Here is a 24938-nt window from a genome sequence, read left to right as displayed (position 1 = left end):
AGAGAACGATATATAATTAAAATTCCCAGGGGAGGAAAAAAAAAAGATTCCAGTTTTAGGCCTGTCCCCTCAACCATCCATACATATCTCCCGCAGGTGGTGCATGTGTGTAAGTGCAAGTGTTCGTCTACAACAATGTGAAAAATCAGAATCAACTCAGCTTCCGCTGTCATCTGACAGCCCACGACAAAGCGAGCTGGCAGTGGAGTCCATTAAAACGGATTTATTCAAACAGAATAGGGCCAGAGGAGGGAACTTTCCAGAGACATTTGTCACATTTCTTGTCCAATTTCCTGGAGGTTCCCCAGGGGTAGGGATGGAGCGTTGAGGCTTTATTTTAAGAGTCCTCCATGCTATCAGGAGGCATTTGCATTTCATGGGAGGGCTAGGACACTGGAGACCTGGGGTGAGATGGAGAGAGTTGACTACGAAAGTGTGTCAGCACACCGCCGCACAGACACAAACCTGTGTTTAACTGCTGTTGCGGTCACATTAAATCTTAGTCTGGTTGCCCGAAGGAATTGAGGAGTCCCCCAAAATAGTGCCAAGATGTTGTTTCATAACTGATGGATAAATGTCCTGCAGCTGAGCTTCTGAATAATCTTCGGAATTAGCATGTTAGCATACATCTCAGAGCAGAATACATACAATTTTCTTTCAAGGTACATTCTCAAAATGTACATGGAACAATCATATGCACAACTACATAGTGCAATTTTACAGATGTTCGTAGAATGATTTCCATCAAACCATCTCTGGCATTGGTCCTCTTTCCAATCATGTTCACATGTAAAAGGATTATTCAAGAAAATGAGAAGAGCAAAATTTATCTTCATTTCAGCGGGTGACATACTATTCAGCATCTTTAATCTTAATATTTTTGATGCAGTCTTCGCACCTCTCCAATTTCTCTATCATTTCACAGCTGTCTGTGATCAGGAAGCGGCGGGCTGCCTCTTGTATTGATTCTCATAGCTTGATGGCTCTCTTCAGATTTAAAAAGGGCCTTTGCAGATAGGGTCTTATAGCTTTCCACAATACTCGAACCCCTGGAGACGTGATGGAGGAGCGGAAGATTACACTTAGCCGTCCCCATCTCCCCATTCTGCTGGAAATTCAATCAGGGGCCGCTACGTCCACCATGGACATATTATTCCATCGGCGCTGAGCCTTTTTTCTTTCAATTTTTTCAGGTTCGCAGATAAAAAATAAAATGAAGATGTTAACTGGTAGGGACAGCCACTATCCCCACAAGAAAGTAGAAAAAAGAGAAAGGGAAAACAAAAGATGTCTCTTGTTACTTTTTGGAGTGGGCTGCTGTGTTAACAAAAAGAGGGTAAAATGTTGCTTTTTAACTGGTTGTGTTCCTGTTTGAAATCATATTCAAGAGATGTGAGATTCTACTCATTACAAGAAACTTGGTCAACTACAAGTCAACTTATTCTCCTAACCCCAACCCTAACCTGTCTATTCCTATTGCTGTCTATTGACAGTCTACTAATACTCTAATGAGAGTTAGTTGACAGGTACTGTAGTTGCAAAGTTACTTATAGTCAACAGAATGTCTAAAGTGGACTATTGAAATAAAGTGGAACCGAAGTATCCTTTGGGAGTACAAAGTACAATACAGAAGGATTTAATTTAGGATACATTATTTACATCAGTATTTGGTATTGGCAACCAGCTCAATGACAAAAAAAAAAAAAAAAAAAAAACATCTTTGAAAAATCTAGTTCATATTCTAGGTTCATAGAATTATACCGTTTCATGTGGTTTTGAAACACTTTTTTACAACTTTTAAGAGAAATGTAAATGCTATTATTACAAACATAATTTGGTGTAACAAAAACTATAAGAAGAGTTTTCTTTCTGGAATGGTGTAAAATTGTTTTGCTGGTCTATAACTACATTAACACTGACAACATTATTACAGTACCATTAAATGAACACTACATTCAAATTAATAATAACATTGGCACTGTAACACAACCATCAATGAACACAAAATTACCATCATGCAAACATTACACTAAAAATGTCACCACCTTAGAGTTCTGAGTTCCCAGCATTAAATCTGAATCATTATTTTCCCAAAAAGTTTTGAAGAAAAAAAATTGGTCTTTGTTTTTTTAAAACAAATACTATAAATTATATATTACGTTTTTGGAAAGTCGAACCACATGACATTATACAATCTGAAATGACCTTGCCTTGCCATAAAAGGGTTAAATTATCTGTTACTTAACAGACCTAATGAATAAATTATTGAATAATTAGATCCAGAGAAAAAAAGCAGCAGTGTAAAACATTTTCTGAAGCTAATATCTTATTTTAAAAGACCTTGAAAGCCCTTGTAGTCATACCGAGAGAAAAAAAAAAAAAAAAAAAAAAAAGCATCCAGTTATTTGAAGGACCAAAAGCCATGAGCCATGACAATCTGATTTAAAACCTCTCTTCTAAGGGGGTAGAGGAGAAATCCAGTAATCAGTACTGTGTTCTCTACAATTCAGCATGAAGGGAGAGTGTTTTCTTGCCTTTGCCAAATGTACTTATTAGTCTTGTTGGTTCATAACGGCTAAGAGGGGGGACGTGCCGCCTTTGATGTACTCTGTGCGTGAAATGGGCGTAAAATTACCGGTGTGGTGTCCGTCTAAGAGGAAAACAAGCATTTTTGAACATGACCTTGGAAGAGACGCTGAAGGGTTGACATGAACGCAGCTGTAAGTTTGGGGAGAGTTGAACACTGTTAACCTGTGTGAAAATGTGTAAGGACACAGACAGGTCCACACATACTGTAACCAGCGGTAAATATAGAGCTGAGACAGCGAACACAAATAAGACAAGTGCCATGGATAACTGTAATCTTTCCTCTAGAGAAAATCCAGCTTTCCAGCTGAGCTGGAAATCAAAAACCTTACTCAGAATCTGTTCCATTATTTTTTTTTTAAAGGGAATCAAACAAAATGTACAGTTGGACAACCAGTGTAGTTCAATGTGTGAATGAATGACTCTGGTGTGAACTGGTTCGTTTTAACAAATCAATTAAAATGATTTACTAATGAATCTTGAAGTCACTCACTGAATCACTCAGTCAGTCATGACTCATGCCACAAACTCAAAACAAAGCAAAAACTATTGTTGCATTACATTTTTAAGCTTTATGATACTGAATCAGTGTAAATGTTATACATTGGCTTAACCAATGACATCAGTATGGGCAGAAACAGTGAACTATTTGTAATAATTATTATAATTTGCAATGTTTTAGTCCTTTCTCATATTGTCGCAGTCTGGAGTAAAACTATATATCTCCATCATTATTTTTTTTCATAAATAATTACTCTGATTACTACTTTGGGTTTTGCTAATTTTAACCAATGAAAGGTATTCAAAAGAGCTTGTGACTAAACCGTAAATAAAGAACTGTTTGAATAAGTACAGTGTTGTCTTTACTCAAATAAATTAAAGCACTTTATATCTACCAATGTTTTATGTATTGGAGGAGCAGAGAGTCTTAGTCTTGCATTTGCCGTCCATCAACTTTGATGATACAGTCAGTCCGTTTACATGCACCCTCATAATGCGATTATAATGGGATTTTGGCAATTTTGAGATTTGGGGATGTTTACCTCATGTAAACGCAATACTTTGATTAAACTAATGCAATTAAGCTCATAATCGTAGTAACCAGATTCGCATTAAAGGGATAGTTCACACAAAAATGAAAATGAACCCATGATTTACTCACCCTGAAGCCATCCTAGGTGTACCGGTATATGACATTCTTCTTTCAGACGAATACAATCGGAGTTATATCAAAAAATGTCCTGGCTCTTCCAAGCTTTATAATGGGATTCAATGGGTATATTTTTTTGGAAGTCCATCAAAGCGCATCCATCCGTGATAAAAGTGCTCGAAACGGCTCTGAAAGAAGAATGTCATACACACCTAGGATGGCTTCAGGGTGAGGGCTTCATGGGCTAATTTTCATTTTTGGGTGAACTATCCTTTTACACTATGTGGCGTACAGCGATTTTAATCGCAATAAACAGGGGCCCCTTAATTGCATTATTACCACTCAGACCAAAGTGTGCATGTGCTCGAACGTACACGGACGCATTGATGTTCACACAACTACATGAATGAACTATGTGACATTCTCGCATGCTAAGTCTCTGCTCTGCATCTTCATCCAGTAGACACAACGAATGTGACGGCAGAGCAGGCAAACCCAGAATTGCGATGTTTATCACAGCGCCGAATAATATCCAGTATGTCCATAAAAATGTATTTTGAATTTGTTGTGAGTAGATTAAAACAATGGCTGGTAACATGCCTTTATCTGAGTGTGGTATAATCATACTTATTAACGAATAATCAGAATAAAGAAAATTGCATGTAAACTGGAGTGAAGACTTCTGCTTGTGTCATGAAAACATTAAGACCTTACTCTGATTATTATAAATAATTGCGTTATTGTTGCAAATGTAAACGTAGTCAGTGTTTTATTATTTTAAAAAATACAGTGTTTTTCCATTTCCTGAAAAGTAGGCTTCCGCCTGACAGTGACGATGTGTACAAAAACAAATTCTTAATGGAATCATTAAGGAACCGGATTTGTTAAGTGAAATCCAAATGAAATCCCTTACAATTGTCATCATGACAGAAATTGCTGTAATTACTGTAGATCTCAGCAGTGAAGGTGGTAATAGGAGCCGCTCCCACACAGTTTTTTTTTTTTCTTTCAAACGCTGTGTTAGGGGATTTAGTTTCCTTTCATCTATTTTCTCATTAATCTCAAACCCACTTGCTAGAGACTTTCTTGATATTTTCTCAGTGTATTCCAGCAGGAGCGAGATGTTTTCCCTGGCCGTCTTAACTGCGCAACTGCAATAATGTATCGCCAAGCCCCAATCGATCGGCCCTGATTGATACAGCCATGGATTCCTTAGCAAGCAATTTCAGCAACGGCTCAGACAAGAGCTACTACACAAAGGCAAGGCAGAGAGAAGTTTACTGCAGTTTTTAAAAGGACACGCATTGATTAGCATGGTCATTAGGACAGATGAATGATCCTACGGAAAAACTCTACAGTGCACAGAAGAGACCGAGAACTGGAAGGACGCAAAAACACACTTGTGTTAAATCAAGCTTCAAGTTATCTAGACAAGTTATTCATTATATGCATCTAAAATTGATGTTTACAAAAATTGATTCTACAATCAGAATCTGAGGCGTTTCTCATCGTGGTCATCATCTCTCAAATGTCCTTCCAGGCTCAGTATCACCTCATGAACCACTAAATGTTAAAAGGGCCATTTCATGGAAAACATACATTTTAATACATCGATTATGTTTATGCACGACATACTGCAGCAAAAACGAGTCATCTAGAAATCATACTGATATCAGAATTATGAACATATTAAAGTTGGACTGTCTATGTTTACATATCAACACCTGGATCACATTTGAGGTTAGTTAGTTATAACAATGGTCATTTACATAAAGCAGTCTTAAACATATCAGAACAGAAGCAAACCATTAATTCAATAATTTTAGTGCCAAATTTTTGGTGCAAGAAACCTTGTTAAACATTCTAAAAGAAATTAATAAAGAAATGCTATTTTTTTTTTAAAAAGTAGAATATAATCCCTTTATAAGCTCTGTTTGTGAAGGTAAGAGCTTTGTGTGTTTGTGAAGGTAAGAGCTTTGTGTGTGTGTGTGTGTGTGTGTGTGTGTGTGTGTGTGTGTGTGTGTGTGTGTGTGTGTGTGTGTGTGTGTGTGTGTGTGTGTGTGTGTGTGTGTGTGTGTGTGTGTGTGTGTGTGTGTGTGTGTGTGTGTGTGTGTGTGTGTGTGTGTGTGTGTGTGGCTCCGATATACCTTACATTATGGGGTAAAAAAGTCATACAAAGACAGCAATATCCAAAATCCTTGTTCTTGTGGGGGCATTTTTTGGTCCCCAACTCCCCATGAGGAAACCAGCTTATAAATCATACTAAGTGATGTTTTAATGTAAAAATGCAGAACGTTTTCTGTGATGGGTAACTTAGGGGATAGAATATACAGTTTGTACACTATAAAATCATTATGCGTTTGTGTGTTCAGAAGTGTTTTGCAAAGGTCCACCTACCTGCAATACTAGCAAAGATTTCGCTGACACCAATGAGGACGTATTGAGGGACTTGCCACCATATGGGTAGATCGGCTGCATAGTATATAACTCCACCGAGCGACTGCGGGATGGGATCTCGTGTGTGGATAATATCCAGCCTTTTTGTCTCTAAAATGCCTGAGAGGGGCAAGAAAGAGGGTACAAGATTAAAAAAATGACTAATAAATACCTCATAACAGTTCAGAAACATATGGTATGGAACAAATCACCATATTAGAATGATTTCTTGAAGGATCAAGTGACATTGAAAACTGGCGTAGCAGCTGCTGAAAATGCAAAGGAATAAGTTAAATATATTATTAATTTTTATAATAATTAATTTTTTTAAATTATTTAAATTGTAAATTCATTTAAAATAAATGCAGCTTTGGTGAGGATAAAAGACCTTACCAATCCCAAACATTTGAATTGTAGTGTATATACAGTAATTACAGCAAATAAATCAGCAATAAATCAACTATTGAGTGCCCTGCTTTCTAAATATTGGCAGCAGCCATTGAAAAACAAGGTGTTAAGCATGTGTGTGTTTGGGTGCTAGATCAGATACATGTGTGCACGTCTGGAGGGAAAGTGCATGTAACAGTGAATGAAAAAAGTATGAACAGTCCATTAATGGATTAAGTGTCAGGTCAATGCCAGCGCCGCACACAGGTCACAAACAGCTTATCTCCTGCACATAAAAACATGTTCGCACACACAAAATTATACCAGGCCGGGTTTAGCAGGTAATCGGAGTGGAGCAGAGATTGTCAGTCTGGTCTATCTAAAAGCTTGATCCAATAATAACCATGTTGCAGGTGCTATTTAGATAACTCCTCATGGGATCCCAATCACACAGACATGCACATATTTCCATTTTTTGAAGGAGTATGACCTTGTATTGCACATGCTTAAAATAGCAGGGTGTGATACATCTATAGCGTGCCACTAACACAAAGTGCTTCAGTTAACAAAACAGTAACTTTTTTTTCCTCTCTTCCCTCTCATCTTTCATTCCCTCCTCCACCCCTCTCCCAAACACCAGAAGCGTTCCGGCTCTGATCTGTGGCTGTGGCGTCAGATTTAGATCGGAATACAAATGATGCCTGGAATAAAACACTCTTTGGCTAACAGTGTGACCCGCTGCAGATTACAGTCCTCACTTCTGCACTTCCAAGAGATTCTAAACCCAGATTGGGAAAAAAACACCACTTTTGTTTCTGGAGAAAATTGAACAGAAGTAGAACTGCCCCAAGGCATTGTGTGCTGTGTGGCGGTAGCGTGTGTTTGCAGCTTTGTTGTCGGCACAGCTTGCCGTGGAAATGACTGCTGCCTGAGTGCAGGACAACAAGTGTGTCCAGGTGTGTGGGCATCATCTGCGCCTGCGGGTAAGGTTGGCTTCAGAGCTATGCCACTGCCAAGCACCCATCTGTTTGGAAAATGTTGTGTAAATGTTGTGAGGGGGTTCTGGCAGTGGTATTTTAAAACCCACCTAAGCCCTGCTGGGTTCAGCTACTGGGTAGACACAGATTAAAAGTGCTTCAATACACTTGAGTTAAGAGGCACAAGCCTTGTGTGTAAGCACATAAACACACACGCATTCATCTGTGCTCGGTGGCAAAACCACTAAAGAAAAAAAAGCAAATAATCAAAATGTTCACAATTCAATCAATTCTTGATAAATAGAAAAACATTCGATTTGCATTTTTTCCTCCGTGAATATCCAATGAGACTTGAAATTACACTTCTGTACATAACTTAACATAGAGCCCTTGCTTCTCAACAAAATATTATTTAAAACTCAGGGATTTCACCATCTAAAGTTCATAGTATTATAAAAAAAAGAATCACACAATCCAGACAGAAAGGAATCCAGAGAAGAAGAAAATAAATAAATGTCCATGATCTTCAAGCCCTCTGAAATCGGAAACCGGAGTATTGGTAAATAGTGAGACAGATTTTCTGCAAAGTAGAAAGGTGTGCTGGGGTCTGACAAGTCTACATTTCAAATTATTTTAGGAAATAATAGACATTTTCCAAATCTATGCCCTCAATTATAAGCCACATTACAAACAAAATAAATACCTTTCAAGAGATACAACTCTTTGTCTTTCCTGCTCCTGAGGTTTCATTCAGAACGATGAGTCAGGAATCTTTCAGAGATTCATATAAAAGTTCCAATTATTTTTCATTATTGATGTTGATATTTAATTTCATACACATCCTTGACTCTTTGAATAATTGCCTGCAAGTTACCTTTATGTTGCGTGTGCCCACAGGTGACATTTGTGTGTGTAATAATGTATTCAAGTGGAACCGAGCATTACTGAAAAAAATAAAGAGTGAAGGGGTACAGAAAAGAAAGAACTGTGTGATTACTATACATTTGGAATTAATGAGGGGCACTAAAAGACTAATTTCCCAAGATATCTCATCTATATAATAAGTGCCATTAGTGGGAACCATTATGTCACAGGCATACATACCGGTACTCACCACTCCATGTAACTTAATACACACACACATACACACACACACTATATGACTAATAGTTCTCTCTCTCACACACACACTTTTAAAGAATCCATTCACACATAGTAATCATCCTTAAACCATGCTTGTATCAGGTAGCGGTTTATTAATGAGTCAGTCTGTGTCATTGAGTGGGAGTACAAAGGATGGGACGCTCTCTTTCTCTCTCAAGAAGGAGAGCATGAGTCCCAAAGGTTCTCATTAGTTTGATCTCTACAACACACACACACACACAAAAAGTGTGATATGAACATGGTTTGCACATACTGATTCCGCAAGAGTGTGCCAACAAGTCCCCACCACCCCCCGCTCTTGGCTACATCAAAGCAATGGTTATTATTAGATAACATCTGTATTGTGCACTGCATACTAGACTTACTTCGTGTTCAGGCTTTGTCATGCAATGCTAGGGTCATTTTCTTGTGCATCATTTTAAAACAGTGATTCTCAGCTGGTTTTGCTACAGGACCTAGATTGTTTTCCCATCGGACATGGAGTGGTGACCCAAAATTGTCCTTAAAATCAAATGCTGAAATGTATTAATTAGTTTATTATTAAATGCTGCTTGAAATGTTAATGATTTCATGCTCTCATTCACATTTTATATTAACTTAAAGGGTTAGTTGACCTAAAAATTAAAATTATCTTTTATTCATCACTTATTCACCCTTGTGTCATTCCAAATCCACAAGACTTTCATTCCTATTCGAAACATAATTGAAGTTTTTAAATAAAACCTGAGAGATTTCGGTCTCTCCATTGAAAGTCATTCAACCAAAACGTTGATGCTTCAAAAAGAATAAAACGCAAGTAAACGGATATTCGTATGAATCGAGCAGACTTCTGAAGTCTTCTGAAAAGAGCCAATGAGGTTTATTCTTGTGTGTCAAGCAAGCATGTTTGAGCTTTCATTTACCATATTTGATGTGTTTTATGTATGTGTTTTGATTAAAGTTTATATGTGAATAAAAGCCTAAATTAAATATGTTCATCATCTGAAGACTTGAATTAAACTGCTCAATTCACATGGATTATGTGTCAAAGTTATGGTGGAATGGACTTTCAAAGGAGGGACAGAAATCTCAAAAATCTGCATTTGTGTTTCGAAGATGAACAACTATCCTATGGATTTGCAAATTAAGACAGAATTTTAATTAATGGGCAAACTCTTTAAGCAGTTTTGCTCATGTTTCTAAAGGATTAGGGCATGTCACACAACCTATCCATGTTAGCATCTGCCTAATTTGCCCACGTCGATCACTCCTCTTCCCTTTACCTCTGTACAGATAAAACGTTGTCTGGATAATTCCACTTCACGTGGCTATGCGGAAGCGATAAATTATTCTTTATTATACATTTTTAAGGCCAGACAAGTAGTTTGATGAGGGTTGGTTAGTAAAGAAGGACTATAGGCCTGCGCACGCACATATAGACTCAAACGCGCATTCCTATAGACTAAACATGTGGTGCCATCAGCATTTTCGCGGGTTTGCATTTTGAGGTCTGCACAGAGAATAGACCTTGGAATCTATTTCAGGGTTTGCGTTATGGAGCCACCAGGCACTGATTTGTGCGGATGAGCGGTCTTGAGCGCGTTGAGTGTTTTCTGTGTCGGAAAACGGTGTCGTGTAAGCGGCCCCTAAGTTAATAACTAATGATCTTTGCAACGGAAGTGAATCAATCAATCAAAACTAATTTTAGCTGGACAATAACTTTATTCTAGAGCTACTGTAAAGCCAAAACAATCTATGTTACTGTAATTTCCTATTATCACTGTAAAGTTGCTTTGAAACAATCTATATTGTTATATTGTTAAAAGCGCTATATAAATGAAGGTGACTTGACTGACGAACAGATTTTGTCAAAATACTGTAAGTTTAGTGAATGCACAGTCTTTGATATGGAAAGTGTTTTCCTTTTAAGCTGTTTTATGTTGCCATCCTAACTATAGACAATTAGTTTAGTATTTGCATGAACATTTCTTTTGTTAATGTATTTACTATTAAAAACAGACAACTAAAGTGGAACTTTTTAAATAGTATATATTTAGTCTACTTGCTACTTGCAATTGCATGTCAGATGCAAGAGCAATTATCAGGTAATGACAGACCATTCTCTTGGAAAGAAATGTATAAATACCCCTCAAGATAAATGCATTAATATGTTTTGGTCTGATTTCCAAGAAGAAAAAGGTGTACACATGTGCTAAAATTGTACTGTGTCAGCTTTTAGGCATACTCTAGCCTGTAGATGACCTTAAAACTAACAAACATGGACTAAAAGCCACTTGTATTTTATGTCTTCAAGTTGCTGGTCTGTTATTAGTCTTATGAATCAGACCATCCTTGAACCGCATGTTGGTACGCTGTCTAGTGCACACAAAATTGGCAAGGGCATTCTCAAAACTGCAACCTCCAATCTGATTGATTGGCTTTACTCAATTTCCAGGGGTGCTTCGGGGTGCACAGGTTTATCAGTAAACCAGAAAATATTGTGTTTACAAGATCTCTTGCTGTTAGAATGAGTTCTCTAAAGAAAGACCTAGAACCTGGATTTGGAAAAGTTTGAAGGACTGAATCTTTGAACAAGTTTACATGCACGGCCTCCCACTGTTTACGCTGTATAAACTGACAGCATGTAAGATCACATCAATTATGTTTTGTTCTGAGAGTTACATTAAACTATGGTAAGTTGTTTAACACATTATTCAGAGTGAATATTCCTAAGTGAGTGGTTGTCTGCCTGAATAATCTGCAATGAGGACTAACCTTTATGTTGTATCAGGCATCTTAGAAAACAGGTATCAGTATATTACACTGCAAACAAATCAAGTGAAGTAAACACCTGAAAACTGCAATCATGCAGCAAATCACTTGACGCCAGTCTCTCATTATTTTGACTGTTTAGAGTTCTTCTGAACTTTGGGGTGTTTACTGCTTAAAGAATCCCTCATGATGACTACAAACACACATTTATTCAGTTTGATGGCAGCTTAGAAACGTCTAAACCTTTCTCTCCCTCACCGTGCAGAGTTTGACAGTGGTTTAAAAGAGTCAGGGAGAGTCAAAGAAAGAAAGACAGACAGGGTGGGAGAGAAAAATATTCATACTTTCCTCACACTCCAGAGCGCATCTCCCAAAACTCATCTCACTCAAAAAGCGCTTTAGTCTGAAATATGTCAATGTCTGGATACAGCGCACACTGTCAGGCTGACTAAGCTCAGTTTAATCCACTGGGCAGAGCTGGAATTGGACTGGGGACTGACTGGAGTGCTGGGCGCAGTCAAACCGAACAATGAGATACTGCGACCTGTCAACGGTGTCTTCTTCTACAACCTCCAAACAGACACTCCACGACACTCTCAACATGTGACTTGAACTTCCGTGTATGTGTGGACACAATCTCAAAACGTGTTGTCTTCGTAGCAAAGCATCAACTGCGTACAGAACTTCGGACGAACAAGCAAGCCAAAAACACTTGGAAGGAAAGTGCTGAAGTATTGGAGAGATTGCTGTGCCTCAAAATCTAGTAAGCCGCCTACACAAAGAGCCCTGTTTGATCTTCTGATTTGAAGGTCATCTCAAAAATGTAGTTAGCAAGATTATTCTCCTATCTTAGATCAAGTCTCAATAATATAAATTTTTTTGTTCTTCTTTTTGCTCAATTGGGACAGTAATGCATATTTGTACTGCCAATATTTTTCAAGGCACTGCAAAAAAAAAATGTATTAATGTTTGGCAGAGAGAAATATTTTCCATCAAATATTAGATTTATACAAAACGTTTTAGATTTGAGCATCAACAGGGGGGGAAAAATATATTGATTATACAAATTTCCATGGTGTTCCCATGAACTTTTAAACTTCCTTTGTTTCAGTTTTTTGAGTTTCAGGACTTTCAGGAATGTGGGAACCATGTCATTAGGTTCTTAATTTGATAAATTATACAGTTAAATCACGCTACACCATTGTCTTCCAGTTTATGAATTATAGCTTTCACGGTGTTACCATTTTGTTTATAATTTTACCATTCAAACCTACTATGTCAATCTTGAAATTTTAAATCAATAATCCATTTAATTAAATAATTAAATAAATCATAATTAAATCAGTGACATTTATAAGGCATAAAATATAAAAATGATCAACAAATGTAAGGCGTAGCGACAGTCTATCGGTCAACGGGATTGTCATAATCACACCAGCTCTGGGCCAGTCTTAGGGTCCTATTTTAATAATCTAAGCGCATGGTCTAAAGCGCACGGCGCAAGTACACTTAGGGCGTGTCTGAGATCCACTTTTGCTAGTTTAATGATGGGGGAAATGGTCGGCGCACCCGGCGCATGGTCTAAAAGGGTTGTCAGTTGTCCCTATTCTCTTAATGAGTAATGGGTGTGTTTTGGGCGTAACGTGCAATAAACCAATCAGAGTTCATCTCCCATTCCCTTTAAAAGCCAGTTGCGCTCGCGCCATGGCGGATTCGCTATTTACATGGCAGAATTCGCAAGCGGAAAAACTGAACGCTTCTCTAGCGTGGAAACGGATCTGCTCGTGCACGAGGTTGAAGTGTGCAAGCAGACCAACTATGGGACAAAGTGTACGTGTGTTGTGGACCCGCCTTTAGGCGCATATTACTAAAGTGCTCTTTAAATAACAAAAAAAATATTGCGCCATTAACTTTAGACCAGGTTTCAGTTGGTCAATGGCGCAGTCTATTTTAGTTGCCTTAAAATAGCAACACGCCAACAGTGTGCATGAACACACCTCGTTTTCAGACCAGCACGCCCATGGGCGCATAACTGGGAGCAAATGCATTTGCTATTTAAACAACGTGGTGCAGGAGAAAATGATAACTGCGTCGGGCTGAAACTAGCAAAAAACACTTGCGTTGTGCCGCATTACGCCGGGTGTATGATAGGGCCCTTATTGGCCCATGAAGGCCCATGGAGGGTATGATAGGGCCCATAGGGCCCATGAAGATACCTAATTTAGGCCAAAATTTGATGTAACATCAAGCATATACATTACAAATGGCCAAAAAAAATTTGTTGAGGTAGACAGGGTAGATTTTGAGATAGATTCCTAGTTGTATGGGACTTTGAAGAAACAACAAGTGAGAAGATATGTAAAGTTCCTCTGCAAAAATATGTTAAAAAGGAAGGTGAGAATAATGAAAAGAGCAAAAGCGCTGATTCAGGTTGGTATTTTCCTGGACGGTGGGCAGTATGAATATTAACTGTCAGAACAAGCGGGGATATCGATCCACCTTCTGCAGGGTTCAATAGAGCCGGCTCAAGGTTGGACAGGAGTGACAGAATTCAGAGGAGAGATCAGTGGTCTGTGTGAATGTGTCAAGAGCGTGTGGGTGTTTGTGGGTGAGTCATTCTACATCGAATCTCTGCCATCTTGGAGTCACTGTACCTTATCTGACGGATGGAAATACCGTAACCTCTCTGAGATGAACTCATTCCTTAGTTTTAGGTGAACAGTACTAAGAAAACACGATTTGACACAATTGTCAGCGTGGATATATTTGGATATTTTACAAATCTTTCTCAAAATAATGACTCAGCATATTGATGTCACAGAGTTTATCAGCTCGATCTGTGATGCGGGTTGTCTATAATGTGTTTCACTAGGGACTATTTGTTTTGACATTTTATTTTCTACATTCATTCTGTTTTGGACTTGACACATGATGATGGATCCATACACCACTCATGACTATGTTGACTGAGGCCTTCCTGTCGTGTTTTGTCTGTAGCATGAACAGTGCTGTGATTGAAAATGCAGTTTGGTTCACGCCAAACATACTGCAACTAAGCATACAGTACGTATAGCAAAAAGTTATACTTCAGTTTGTCTGTCCATAATTCATCGTACCACAATTCTCGAGGATCATCCAGGTGCTTCTGATATTTTTTTATTTAGTAAAAATAAAACTTCTGTCATCATTTCCTCACCCTTGTGTTGTTCCAAACCAGTAAGACTTTGGTTCATCTTCGGAACACAAATGAAGATATTTTAATAAAATCTGAGGCTGTTCTGTACTCTCCATTGACAGCTACGCAAATACCACTATGGCGCTTCAAAAAAGTTAATAAAGAGATCGTAAAACTAATCCACATGAATTGAGCGGTTTAGTCCAAATTTTCTGAAGAGACACGATCGCTTTATATGATAAACAGATAAAATGCAGGCATTTATTCACATATAAATATTGATCAGCAAACATAAACAGAAGCTCAACTGTACTTGCTTGATGCACGGGACCAAACCTCATTGGTTCTTGTGGAAGCTCAAACGTGCTGCGTAACACGAGAACGAACCTCACTGGTTCTCACACGTCAAGCGAACATGTCAATCCGTTTATCATAACTGATGTGTGAGTTGCTGATGAATGTTTATATATGAATAAAAGCCTAAATTCAACCTGTTCATCATATAAAGCGATTGTTTCTCTTCAGAAATTTTGGACTAAACCGCTCAATTCATATGGATTAGTTTTACAATCTCTTTATGAACTTTTTGAAGCGTCAAAGTGCTAGTTGTGTAGCTGTCAATGGATGGAGAGAAATCACTCAGATTTTATTAAAAATATCTTCATTTATGTTCCGAAGAAGAATGAAAGTCTAATTGGTTCGCAACGACATGAGGGTGAGCAAATGATGACAGCATCTTAATTTTTGGGTATACTAACGCTTTAAGGGCAATTACTTTTTCCACACCTGAATATTGTGCAATTGAATACATTCTATATTTTGACTACACTGACACAATGAGAATGCAACTGAGTTGGAGGATAACATCACTGTTTTCTGCTTTATAGCTGAAATAAATTCATTTCAAAATTGATTGAACTGAACTGAATCAACACTGACCTGACATCAGCTGAATGGCACTTGTCTTTTTTAGAACGGTTTTACAGTAGAATTGAATTCGGTTTTCACCCTTGATCAATATTTTCCTGTTTATCCCTGGAAAGCTGCTCTGAAGTTCTATATAAATAAATAAATAGCCTACCACAATCCACAATAAAATCTGATCAAATACATATTAAAATGTGTTAAAAATCAAATCCACACATGTTTTTTCAACTCTGTATATTTTGTGTGTTGTTAATGTTTTGGACATAAAGTACAATTAAAAAATTTAGGTCACTAAGATTTTTAGTTATTTATTTATGTATGTATTTATTACAAATTAGTTATTTTAATCAGCAAGGATACATCTTTTGAACGGTTTCCACAAAAAAAAAATATTACACAGCACAACTGTTTTTAATAGTAGCTGCGCTTACACTAATAATTTGTTTATACTCAGACTTGTAACACAGTCGGATAATAATAATAGTAATAATTTTAAAAAGTCACATGTAACCATGTCAATCGGAATGAATTGGCCAAATCTGACTGCGATTTCATTCGGATTGTAAGGGGTGGTTTAAATATAATTTTATAGTCTGTTCGATAGGACATGCACATTTGATCACATTGAAAACATAAACTGGAAAGATCGGTGCGTGCACAATGACGTAGAATGCTAACAGTTATAGCTAATTGTAATAATATTTCACAATATTATTGTTTTACTGTATTTTTTATCAAATAAATACAGAATTGCTGAGCATCTTCTTTCAAAAAAATTAAATAAATCTTATTGACTCTTAACTTTTGAATGGTAGTTTTATGTTTATGCTTTGTAACAGAAAGGAGCACTGGTTATAAAAAGCTAAGTGCAATACAAAGTAAACACCATATTTTTGGCAACTGGTCACATTATGCCAACATGCCAGAGCCCATGAGGGGGACAATTTCTTTTTCTACAAGACTGATCTATCATATAAGCATACATCGTTTTAAGCATTGTTGTAATTAATGACTATTTAGTTGTCATTGTGTCAAAACGATATAAAAATTATTATTATAATTATTACATCAGTCAATATTTGGTAACCAAAGCTATTTCTTAAGGCACAGTACTAGACAAAGTTGAAGGGAACATGGATTGACCCTATAAATTCACTCGCTCGCAGTCAGTCTCCCTCTCACGTTTACCGCCATTTCATTCAAGATTACCATATTTATGATGTTGCGATGTACTGAAGTGTATCATACCATGAAGTAGTTGCCTATACCCAGCCCTAGAGTTAAGAATATATTATTGCATAATTCAGGTCTCAGTGTTCTGAAATGTGCGTGTTACAGTATGTCACATATAACAGAACACACAGCATATGAACCTTATGAAGTCTGAAATGAAAGTTCACTACCGTGACGGGCCTTTTGACACAAAAATGAACACATATATTTAAAATATCTATGCAAATGTCTGCTATCACACTCAAACACTCCCACAACCTCTTACATGAGTCTCAGTTGGTGAATATTTACAAAGAAGCTTGATGCACACACACACCCACCCACCCACACACACACACACACACACACACACACACACACACACACCATGTGGAGAGAGTGCGAGCTGAAGAACAAAACTCACAAGTTCACAGACTCAGCCATAAATCTTTGTTGTGTGTGTTGATAATACACTAAAAACGTGTCATTTAGTGTGTTTGTTGTTGACTCACCAGCCGCCACTGCCGAGCACATGACGAAGAACATGCCCACAGCGATTCTCTTCAGAGAGGAGGGCAGCAGGCCTTTACGTTTGAGGATGGGGTCTACCACTTTATCCTTGAGGGGAATCAACATGAGGATCAGCACGGCATCAAACATGGTCAGCCAAGCCGGTGGGAAGCGAAACGATTGCTAAAAACAAAAGGGGAATATAATGAGTCATGTTACAGGACACCAGAGGATGAACAAACAGGAAGCAGGGTGTGTGTAGGTCACTCATAACACTCAGGTGCTTCGTTCTTCTCCATTTGTCCTACATTTAGAAAGTAAGTACAAGCCTAAATGTGAATTCTGGGAGGGCATATGAAAAAGAGAGAGAGATAGCAGGAAACCAAATCATTCCAGCAACCTTAGCGCCCTCATGTGGCCAGTGCTGGTCTGTGGATGTAGAACCCATCCAGTAACTGACAGAGGGACAGGTCTCTTAATAGCCCATAAAATCATTACTCAATTGTTAAGTACTTTAATATCACATGGGGATTGAATACCATGAGTCAGAGCACCTGTTTCATAATGAATGGCCGATTGCTCCCCTCACATGCCACTGATGAGTGATGAAAAACCCATCAGAGGGAAGAAAGGGAAAAAAAGGGGTCGCGTCGGTGTTCTGAGAGGTTTTATTTCTGTAGAAAAAGATAATGAATGGTGTTTTCCTATGCAAAACCTAGGATGGTTTGGTAATAGTGATAGATTTAGAAATGTGGACTATTTTGACAAAGAAAAAAATGCCTTAATATGGAAATAGATTTTACGTGAAGAAAAAGAAAATGAGTTATATTTACTTATGCAAAACTTGCTGCAAGGAGGTTGCTTAGTCTTTGCTTAGGTGTCCTAAGCAGTTTTAAGCACATTGCTATGCGCTTGCTAAGGTCTTCTGGGTGTTTTTGGTTTTAAAAGTGTGGTCGACAGGAAGTGCCTTGTGAAATCCACTTTGCAGGGAATTCTGCCATCAAATGTGAGATTCCAATCCGAAGGGAGCAAACAAGTTCAGTTCGAAGGGTACTGCAAACAGCATAGGGAATAAGGGAGCATCGATACATCACTTCACAGGAAGTGGAGAGGGAAATGTACCAGCAGTCACTGTGCATCAGTATGTGTGAATAAAATAAAGGCGGTTAAACTAAGATGAGCGTCCAGTGTTATTACGGGATGTAATTAGTCCCAGTTGTAGTTTGTATGTGGTTGTTCGTGGGTAGTACAAAAAAAAAAGTGTGTGAGATTGAGATGTAACAGTTACAATACAACTATCATGATTATGGTCACATAAGAGAAGATACATATAATATAATTTATTGTCATATTAAATTTACATTGCAATATGCAATTATCACTCAGTTTAGCATTTTCAAATATGACAGTTTTTATTCAATAAATATAAATGTATATTTATATTATAAATACACATGATGTATATACACAGTACACGCATGTATATCACATGAACGTATGGTAATTTATATTTATTTACAGAAGTATATTATGTCATCATAGCTTCAACTTCTTTAATATGCACGAGTCACGACTCAAGTTTCATCTGTTCGATGACTTTGCAGGGTGTTCCAAATGAATGCATTTGTCAAGCGAAGTGAAATTCAACAAATATCCCTTGCTCAGTGAGTAGGGAGCAGTGAACACTGCCTATGGACTCTGTCAGTCAGAACGCAACTTTTGTTGTTGCTATGGTATTCTGGGCGGATGCCAGGGGGTTGCTATGAAGTTGCTAAGGCTTTCTAGGTGTTCTTGATAACTGGCCCAAGTCAACAACAACAAAAAAGCCCAGACCCAAATATCTATGTTTGTCTTAATTATTTTTTCTTTGCATGTCTTTCAGCTATTTTCTTATCCGCCAAGCAAAAATCATACATTAAAGGGATAGTTCACCAAAAAATTAAGTTATAATTTAGTCGCCCCTGGTGTTGTTTTAATGCTAAATGCCGTTCTTTCTTTTTCAAAACCACCAAAAGAGATTTTTTTTTAAATGTCCCACTCCCATATAATGGTAGCGAATAGCGACCAGCACCGAGCTTGGGGAAAAAATAACAAAATAATCACAGAATGATCCCATGCAACATGTCGCATATTTCAAGTGCTCTGGGGGTAAATAAACCCTTATTTTAATAGTGTTTGGTTTAAAAAAACAAACACAAAAACTTGATTTTGTTTGTTGCATCAAGTTATTGCATCCACATCTGTCAACTGTCGTTCTGACTACCATCAGACAAATGGAGTTCCGATCCAGATATAGTAAACTCAGTGAATAAAGTAAACGGATACTTTTTGGGGGGATTTCTATGGGTAGCGGTAACACTATTTTAAAATGTCCTTGTTATATATATATATATATGTTACATGTACTTACCATAGCAGTAACAGTAAATTATGCATAATTACATGCAACTAACCCTCAACCAAATCCTAATCCTACCCTAACCCTATAGTGTACATGTTGCTAATTAATATTACTCCGTATTTAAATATATAATTACACTGTAACACCTTAAATGAAAGTGTAACCCACTTTATTTTACAGTCCTGATCCACAACCTACTACTGTATGTACTTATTATAGCAATTATAATAACTGGGTAATAACCCTAAACCTAACACTAACCTATGCAGTTACCTTGTACTTTTACCTTGTCCACACTGGAAGTACAGTGCAGATAATGTTAAATAAAGTGCAACCTTTCAGTGCATTGTATTTCATGTTGCGTTTTTATTAATCTTGGTTTCTCACAACTTTTTTTGACCGAGTCCGACTGAACTGCGGTGCTTATAGAGTCTCATGAATGCCCAGCCATGCACAGAAGAACAGCCAAGCTCTGCATATGCGTTAAATAATATGTAAATTTCAGTTTGTTTTTTCACCAAACCCTATCCTATACCTCCAGAACACTTGGAGTATACGACACGTGTTGCATGGGACCATTCTGTGATACTTTTGCACCTTTTTTAAAAGCATGATGCTGGTCACTATTCACTGCCATTATATATCCAAGGTGCATACACGGTACAAAACGTAGCAGGTGTGAGTCAAATGTGTGGTCAAATTCACCAATGAGGGATTGACCAATTTTAACTCTGATTATCAGTATTTTATTTTCACTTTGGAAACCACAGGAAACCATCTGTCCTCATTTCCTGCACAGACAGGGCTTGATGATACGAATGAGCAGATGCGGGTAGATGCTGCACGCACGTAGCAAAAGTTAAAAACAGCACAATCCATTCTTGTCTTGATCTGATTGGTTGTAATTAATTCGAACACTCTGCACAATATGTCGCCATCTGCATGTTTTAATTGACGTTAATCAAATAATGCCTGTGAAATGCAACACCAGAGGACTAGATGCCCGGAGCTCAAACAGAGGTTTATTATGCATCCATGCCTGCAGGTGTGTATGGGCATATCACACACACACATTTACACCTCCAGTAGAGCATCAGGCTGTTAAGTGGAGAGCGTATCTCCCTCAGCATGTTTGAATTTAATTCTACAGCTTCTGTCAGTCCCCAATCTACCGGCACTTTTAACACTTTTAATTCTCCAGCTTACTCCCTCATTACATTTACATTTCTTTGACTAAGCATTGGTAATTTATACATGTCCCTCCGAGCGCTCGGTCTCCCCTTCATCATCGTGCACTTTTAAATACTTTTTTCTCCTTTTGAAATTGCCAGTTTGCATCATTCTATCATCATATCATTTTCACCCACATTACTGGTGTCTGTTTCTCTCTATGGGTATCTCCTAATTAAGAGCTCACAGTTTGGCCTTGTTAAGACTGTGCGCTGGATTCCCTTTAGGCTGCGCGGCCCACAGCGACAAATCTACGGCAGCACGTGTTCATTTAGAAGGGGAAACCCTTGTGTGTGAGAGAACGAGCAACAGATTGGGGTTTGCAAACTTGAGTATGCGCTCCAGAGAAAAACTATAGTACTCAGGACAGAATGAAATTACTTGATTCCCATTGAAACAGGAAGTCGGGGTAGGCCCTACATTTTTGAGTCATCAATATTTTTGCTCTGTTTTCTTAGAACATTTCAGAGCGAAATCAGGGTAACAGGCAAATATGAATGGCCACTTTTCCACCATTCTCGTTGCTTAACTGTTCCATTCCATGCCAATCTGACTCAGCTGGTACGTTTTCCACTTTGGGGCTGATAACTTTGGAATGTAATGCAAATGTGTCAGTCATTGTCTTGGTAACGCAAGACTTTAGAGACGGTATGAGGCGTAAATAGTGGCCGCGTTCTGGAGGATGATCAGGTATTTCTTTTAAGTGTATAATTAACTTAAATTTTATGATCGTTTACTTCGATCAAATATGCGCTTGGCCAGCTACAGAGAAACTGTTAGCCAGGCAACAGACAAGCGACCAATCCTGAGTGGAGCCATCACTACACGCATACTACCAGCACAGTTCAACGCGGTTAGACAAACGTGCTGAGAATTTCGGGCCGAGGACGTTTTTTAGCCGTGCAGTGCCGAACCAAGCTCAAGTGGAAATATATCTGGAACTGTTCCTTCCGGCCCGACAGTGAAAAAGGGGCTTAATGTGTGCTAATTGACCTTTAACTGACAAAAGAACACTGAACTAACCCTTTTTATAACATAGCATATGTACACTACCGATCAAAAGTTTAGGTTTCTGAGAAACGCTGTTGAAAGTGGATCGACCCGAGCACCACAACACACTTGTAGCCAATCAGCAGTACACTCATGATGTGAGATGAGAGAGAGTGAGCAAGAGGAAAATTTGAAGAAAGATTGTAGAAAATGAGATCGCTGAGAGACATTACAAAAGAGAAAAGGTCAGAGGAATATCACTGGAAAAAGAAGGTTTATGATCAGGCAAGAGCTTTAGGACCCCTGTTGAGTAACATTGGTTTTGCCATGTTTTACAGAACAAAGACAGGACAGTTTTGACTGAGTGTCATTATTTGTCTGGAGCTGGTGTGCTGCTGGTGACTATCAATGAACTCTTGCTTGTATATACTATTTTTGTTCTTCCTTGTCGTTCGTCATCTTCGCTTCACTTTTTGCAAAGCATTATTTTGCTTTATCTTTTAAAGAGACATCCACTCTAGCATTGTGTGTTTGTGCATTTAGGTGTTTAGGTTGATTTCAAATATCAACAATGCTTCTCAAAAATAGCTTACTGTACCTTTAAATTGATAACGTAGTAATATAAATTAATATAAAAGTGAAAGTAAAGACATGTTACAAAATATTTCTATTTCAAAAATTTTGTTTTGAACTATATTCAACAAAGAATCCTAAAAAGACACTAATCCCACACTTTTTTCAGAATTTTAAAACTTACCACAGAATTTTTTTTATATATATTAAAATAGTTCAAAACAGTTATTTTTAATTGTAATACAATTTCACAATATTACTGCATTTTCGATCAAATAATTGCAGCCTTATATATAACGCATATATAATATAATACCTAATAAGGTGGCAGCAATTTTTTCACAAGCAAACAGCAATTATATATTCTTCAAAAACAAGTTTAGTTATATATAGTTACAGGAAAAACTTTGTCCTACAAGTTTGTTTTTGTTGTAACAAAAATGTCTGTCACTTCAACACTTTTCTTCTTCCTGAACCAGACTGAAAGAGGAACGCTTCTCCTTTGATTGATAATTCAGTGGCGAGCAAAAAGCTTGAAGATGCTGGAATGTGTTTATTCATTGATCACAGAGGAAGTTGTAGCCTACACATACTGATCTTCTGACTTGTTAAGACAAGGTCAGTCATCCAATATAAAGTACTTTTATAAAGATTACACGTTAGATTGGTTTGTCAATGTAATATTTTTAAAAGTTAGCAGAAAATGGCACAACCACCATGAAAGTCCTCTGGAAAATTATATTTAAAGAGCATGAGGTGCTTTACAACCTTCTCTTAAATATGACCTTGCAGTCACATTCTCAAGCAATGTGTTATTTAACACAGCCAATTACGTCTTTTTCACTTCCCCATTGTCGTTTTGCACTTCCTCTGTCCTTACCATGTGACTCTCAATCTAATTCTGGATTAGAAAACTCCATTTTAAACAGTGGTGAAATTGCACGTACACAGACTACACACACAAGTTGCTCATCCAGTTGCATTTGTATCTATGCATTTTCATGGTGATCGAGCAACATGTGACTGCATTGTCATTGCTGATCAGACCGCCCGGCAGTCGTGATTTTGGATCAGTCACAGTGAATCTATTTTGAGGGGATTTAATTCAAGGCAAAGGTTCTGACACACTTACCTAGTAGAGCGTATACATGTACACCCACACGCACACTCACACAAAAACAAATACACAGCAACTTTAGATGAGAAAGCGGCTGCTGGGTGCTAATCTGCGATTAGTGAGGGTCATGGTTTTGAAGTTAATACCCTGGTTTTCAAAGGATTTCTCTAGCTCAAGCGTGCCAGCGTCTCCAGAGAGTATCCTAAACAGCCTCTACTCTACAGTCAGACAAACATCCCAAACACCTGGCATCACCACAGGCATCTAAAATTAAAACTGAAGAATAAAAGTCAATTAAAGATACTGTATTCTACACGGTTGCATTTAATGTTTTTCCCTGAAGACCATTTATAATGTTACTCAAAGTCTCTTGCACCAAAACATTAAAAATTAAACTCTCTCGCTAACCCTTAAGGTCCGTTCACACCAAGAATGTTAACTATGAATGTAACTATATTAAGAGTCCATTAAAAGCATGCACTGCTGTTTTGTCATCTGCCTCTTTAAATGCTCGAGCTCTTTAATGTCTGGTGGATTCCGATTGGCTTTATTGCTCAGCTGGACAAAATTCATTCTGAAAGTGACGATATTGACTCTCTGTGCTATTATCGTTATAGTTATGGTGTGGACTCTGTGATACTTTTTTTATATATAAAATTATTTTTAGAACTATATCTTAAAGGGGTGGTATAATGCCCTTTTCACAAGATGTAAAATAAGTCCTTGATGTGCCCAGTGTGTATGGTAAGTTTTAGCTCAAAATACCCCACATATATTTTTATATAGCATGTTAAAATTGTCACTATTTGAGGGTAAAACACACCGTTTTGTGTATGTTCCTTTAAATGCAAATGAGCTGCTGCTCCTGACACAGAGGGCACAATTTTAACATGGGGGAGATACAGATTTGACTCACTTCTGCAGCCAGCCTCAAGCGGCCAGTCGATGAATTGCCGTTTAATTCACTTCCGTGTTGGTTTCAAGAGAGAGACAGGGAGGTTGCCGCTTGGTAGTTATCTTCTAGTCATTGATTAGCATATTCTGTCTTGATAATCTATAAATTGTGATCAGGGGGCGGGGTTTATGTAAATTTTAGGGTTGGTGATGTCACTAACCCAGGAGGAATGGTAAATGGTAAATGGACTGCATTTATATAGCGCTTTCATAGACCCAATGGCCACCAAAGCGCTTTACAATATTGCCTCACATTAACCCATTCACTCACTCATTCATACACCGACGGCGGTGTCAGCCATGCAAGGCGATCCAGCTCGTCGGGAGCAGCTAGGGTTAGGTGTCTTGCTCAAGGACACCTCGACACTTGGTCAGGTGGAACCGGGGATTGAACCACC

The 24938-nt window shown here is 37.9% G+C and overlaps 1 protein-coding gene across 2 annotated transcripts in view; it reads right to left on the bottom strand.

The window, feature by feature from the left end:
• The window catches only part of slc15a4 (solute carrier family 15 member 4), a 60020-nt gene that overhangs the window by 26240 nt on the left and 8842 nt on the right, over positions 1 to 24938 (bottom strand). For both annotated transcript variants that reach the window (XR_013800379.1, XM_079636636.1), the window contains exons 6-7: positions 17278 to 17458; positions 6134 to 6292 (exon numbers count right to left, since the gene is read on the bottom strand). Coding sequence is in view for 1 of the 2 variants with exons in the window: in XM_079636636.1 (XP_079492762.1) it covers positions 6134 to 6292; positions 17278 to 17458 (340 nt within the window). In the remaining variant the exon portion in view is untranslated. The remainder of the gene's footprint in view (positions 1 to 6133; positions 6293 to 17277; positions 17459 to 24938) is intronic.

The sequence above is a fragment of the Phoxinus phoxinus genome, assembly GCF_949152265.1.
Source record: "Phoxinus phoxinus genome assembly, chromosome: 15".
Classification (NCBI taxonomy): domain Eukaryota; kingdom Metazoa; phylum Chordata; class Actinopteri; order Cypriniformes; family Leuciscidae; genus Phoxinus; species Phoxinus phoxinus.
This window is presented reverse-complemented; position numbering and strand designations above follow the sequence as displayed.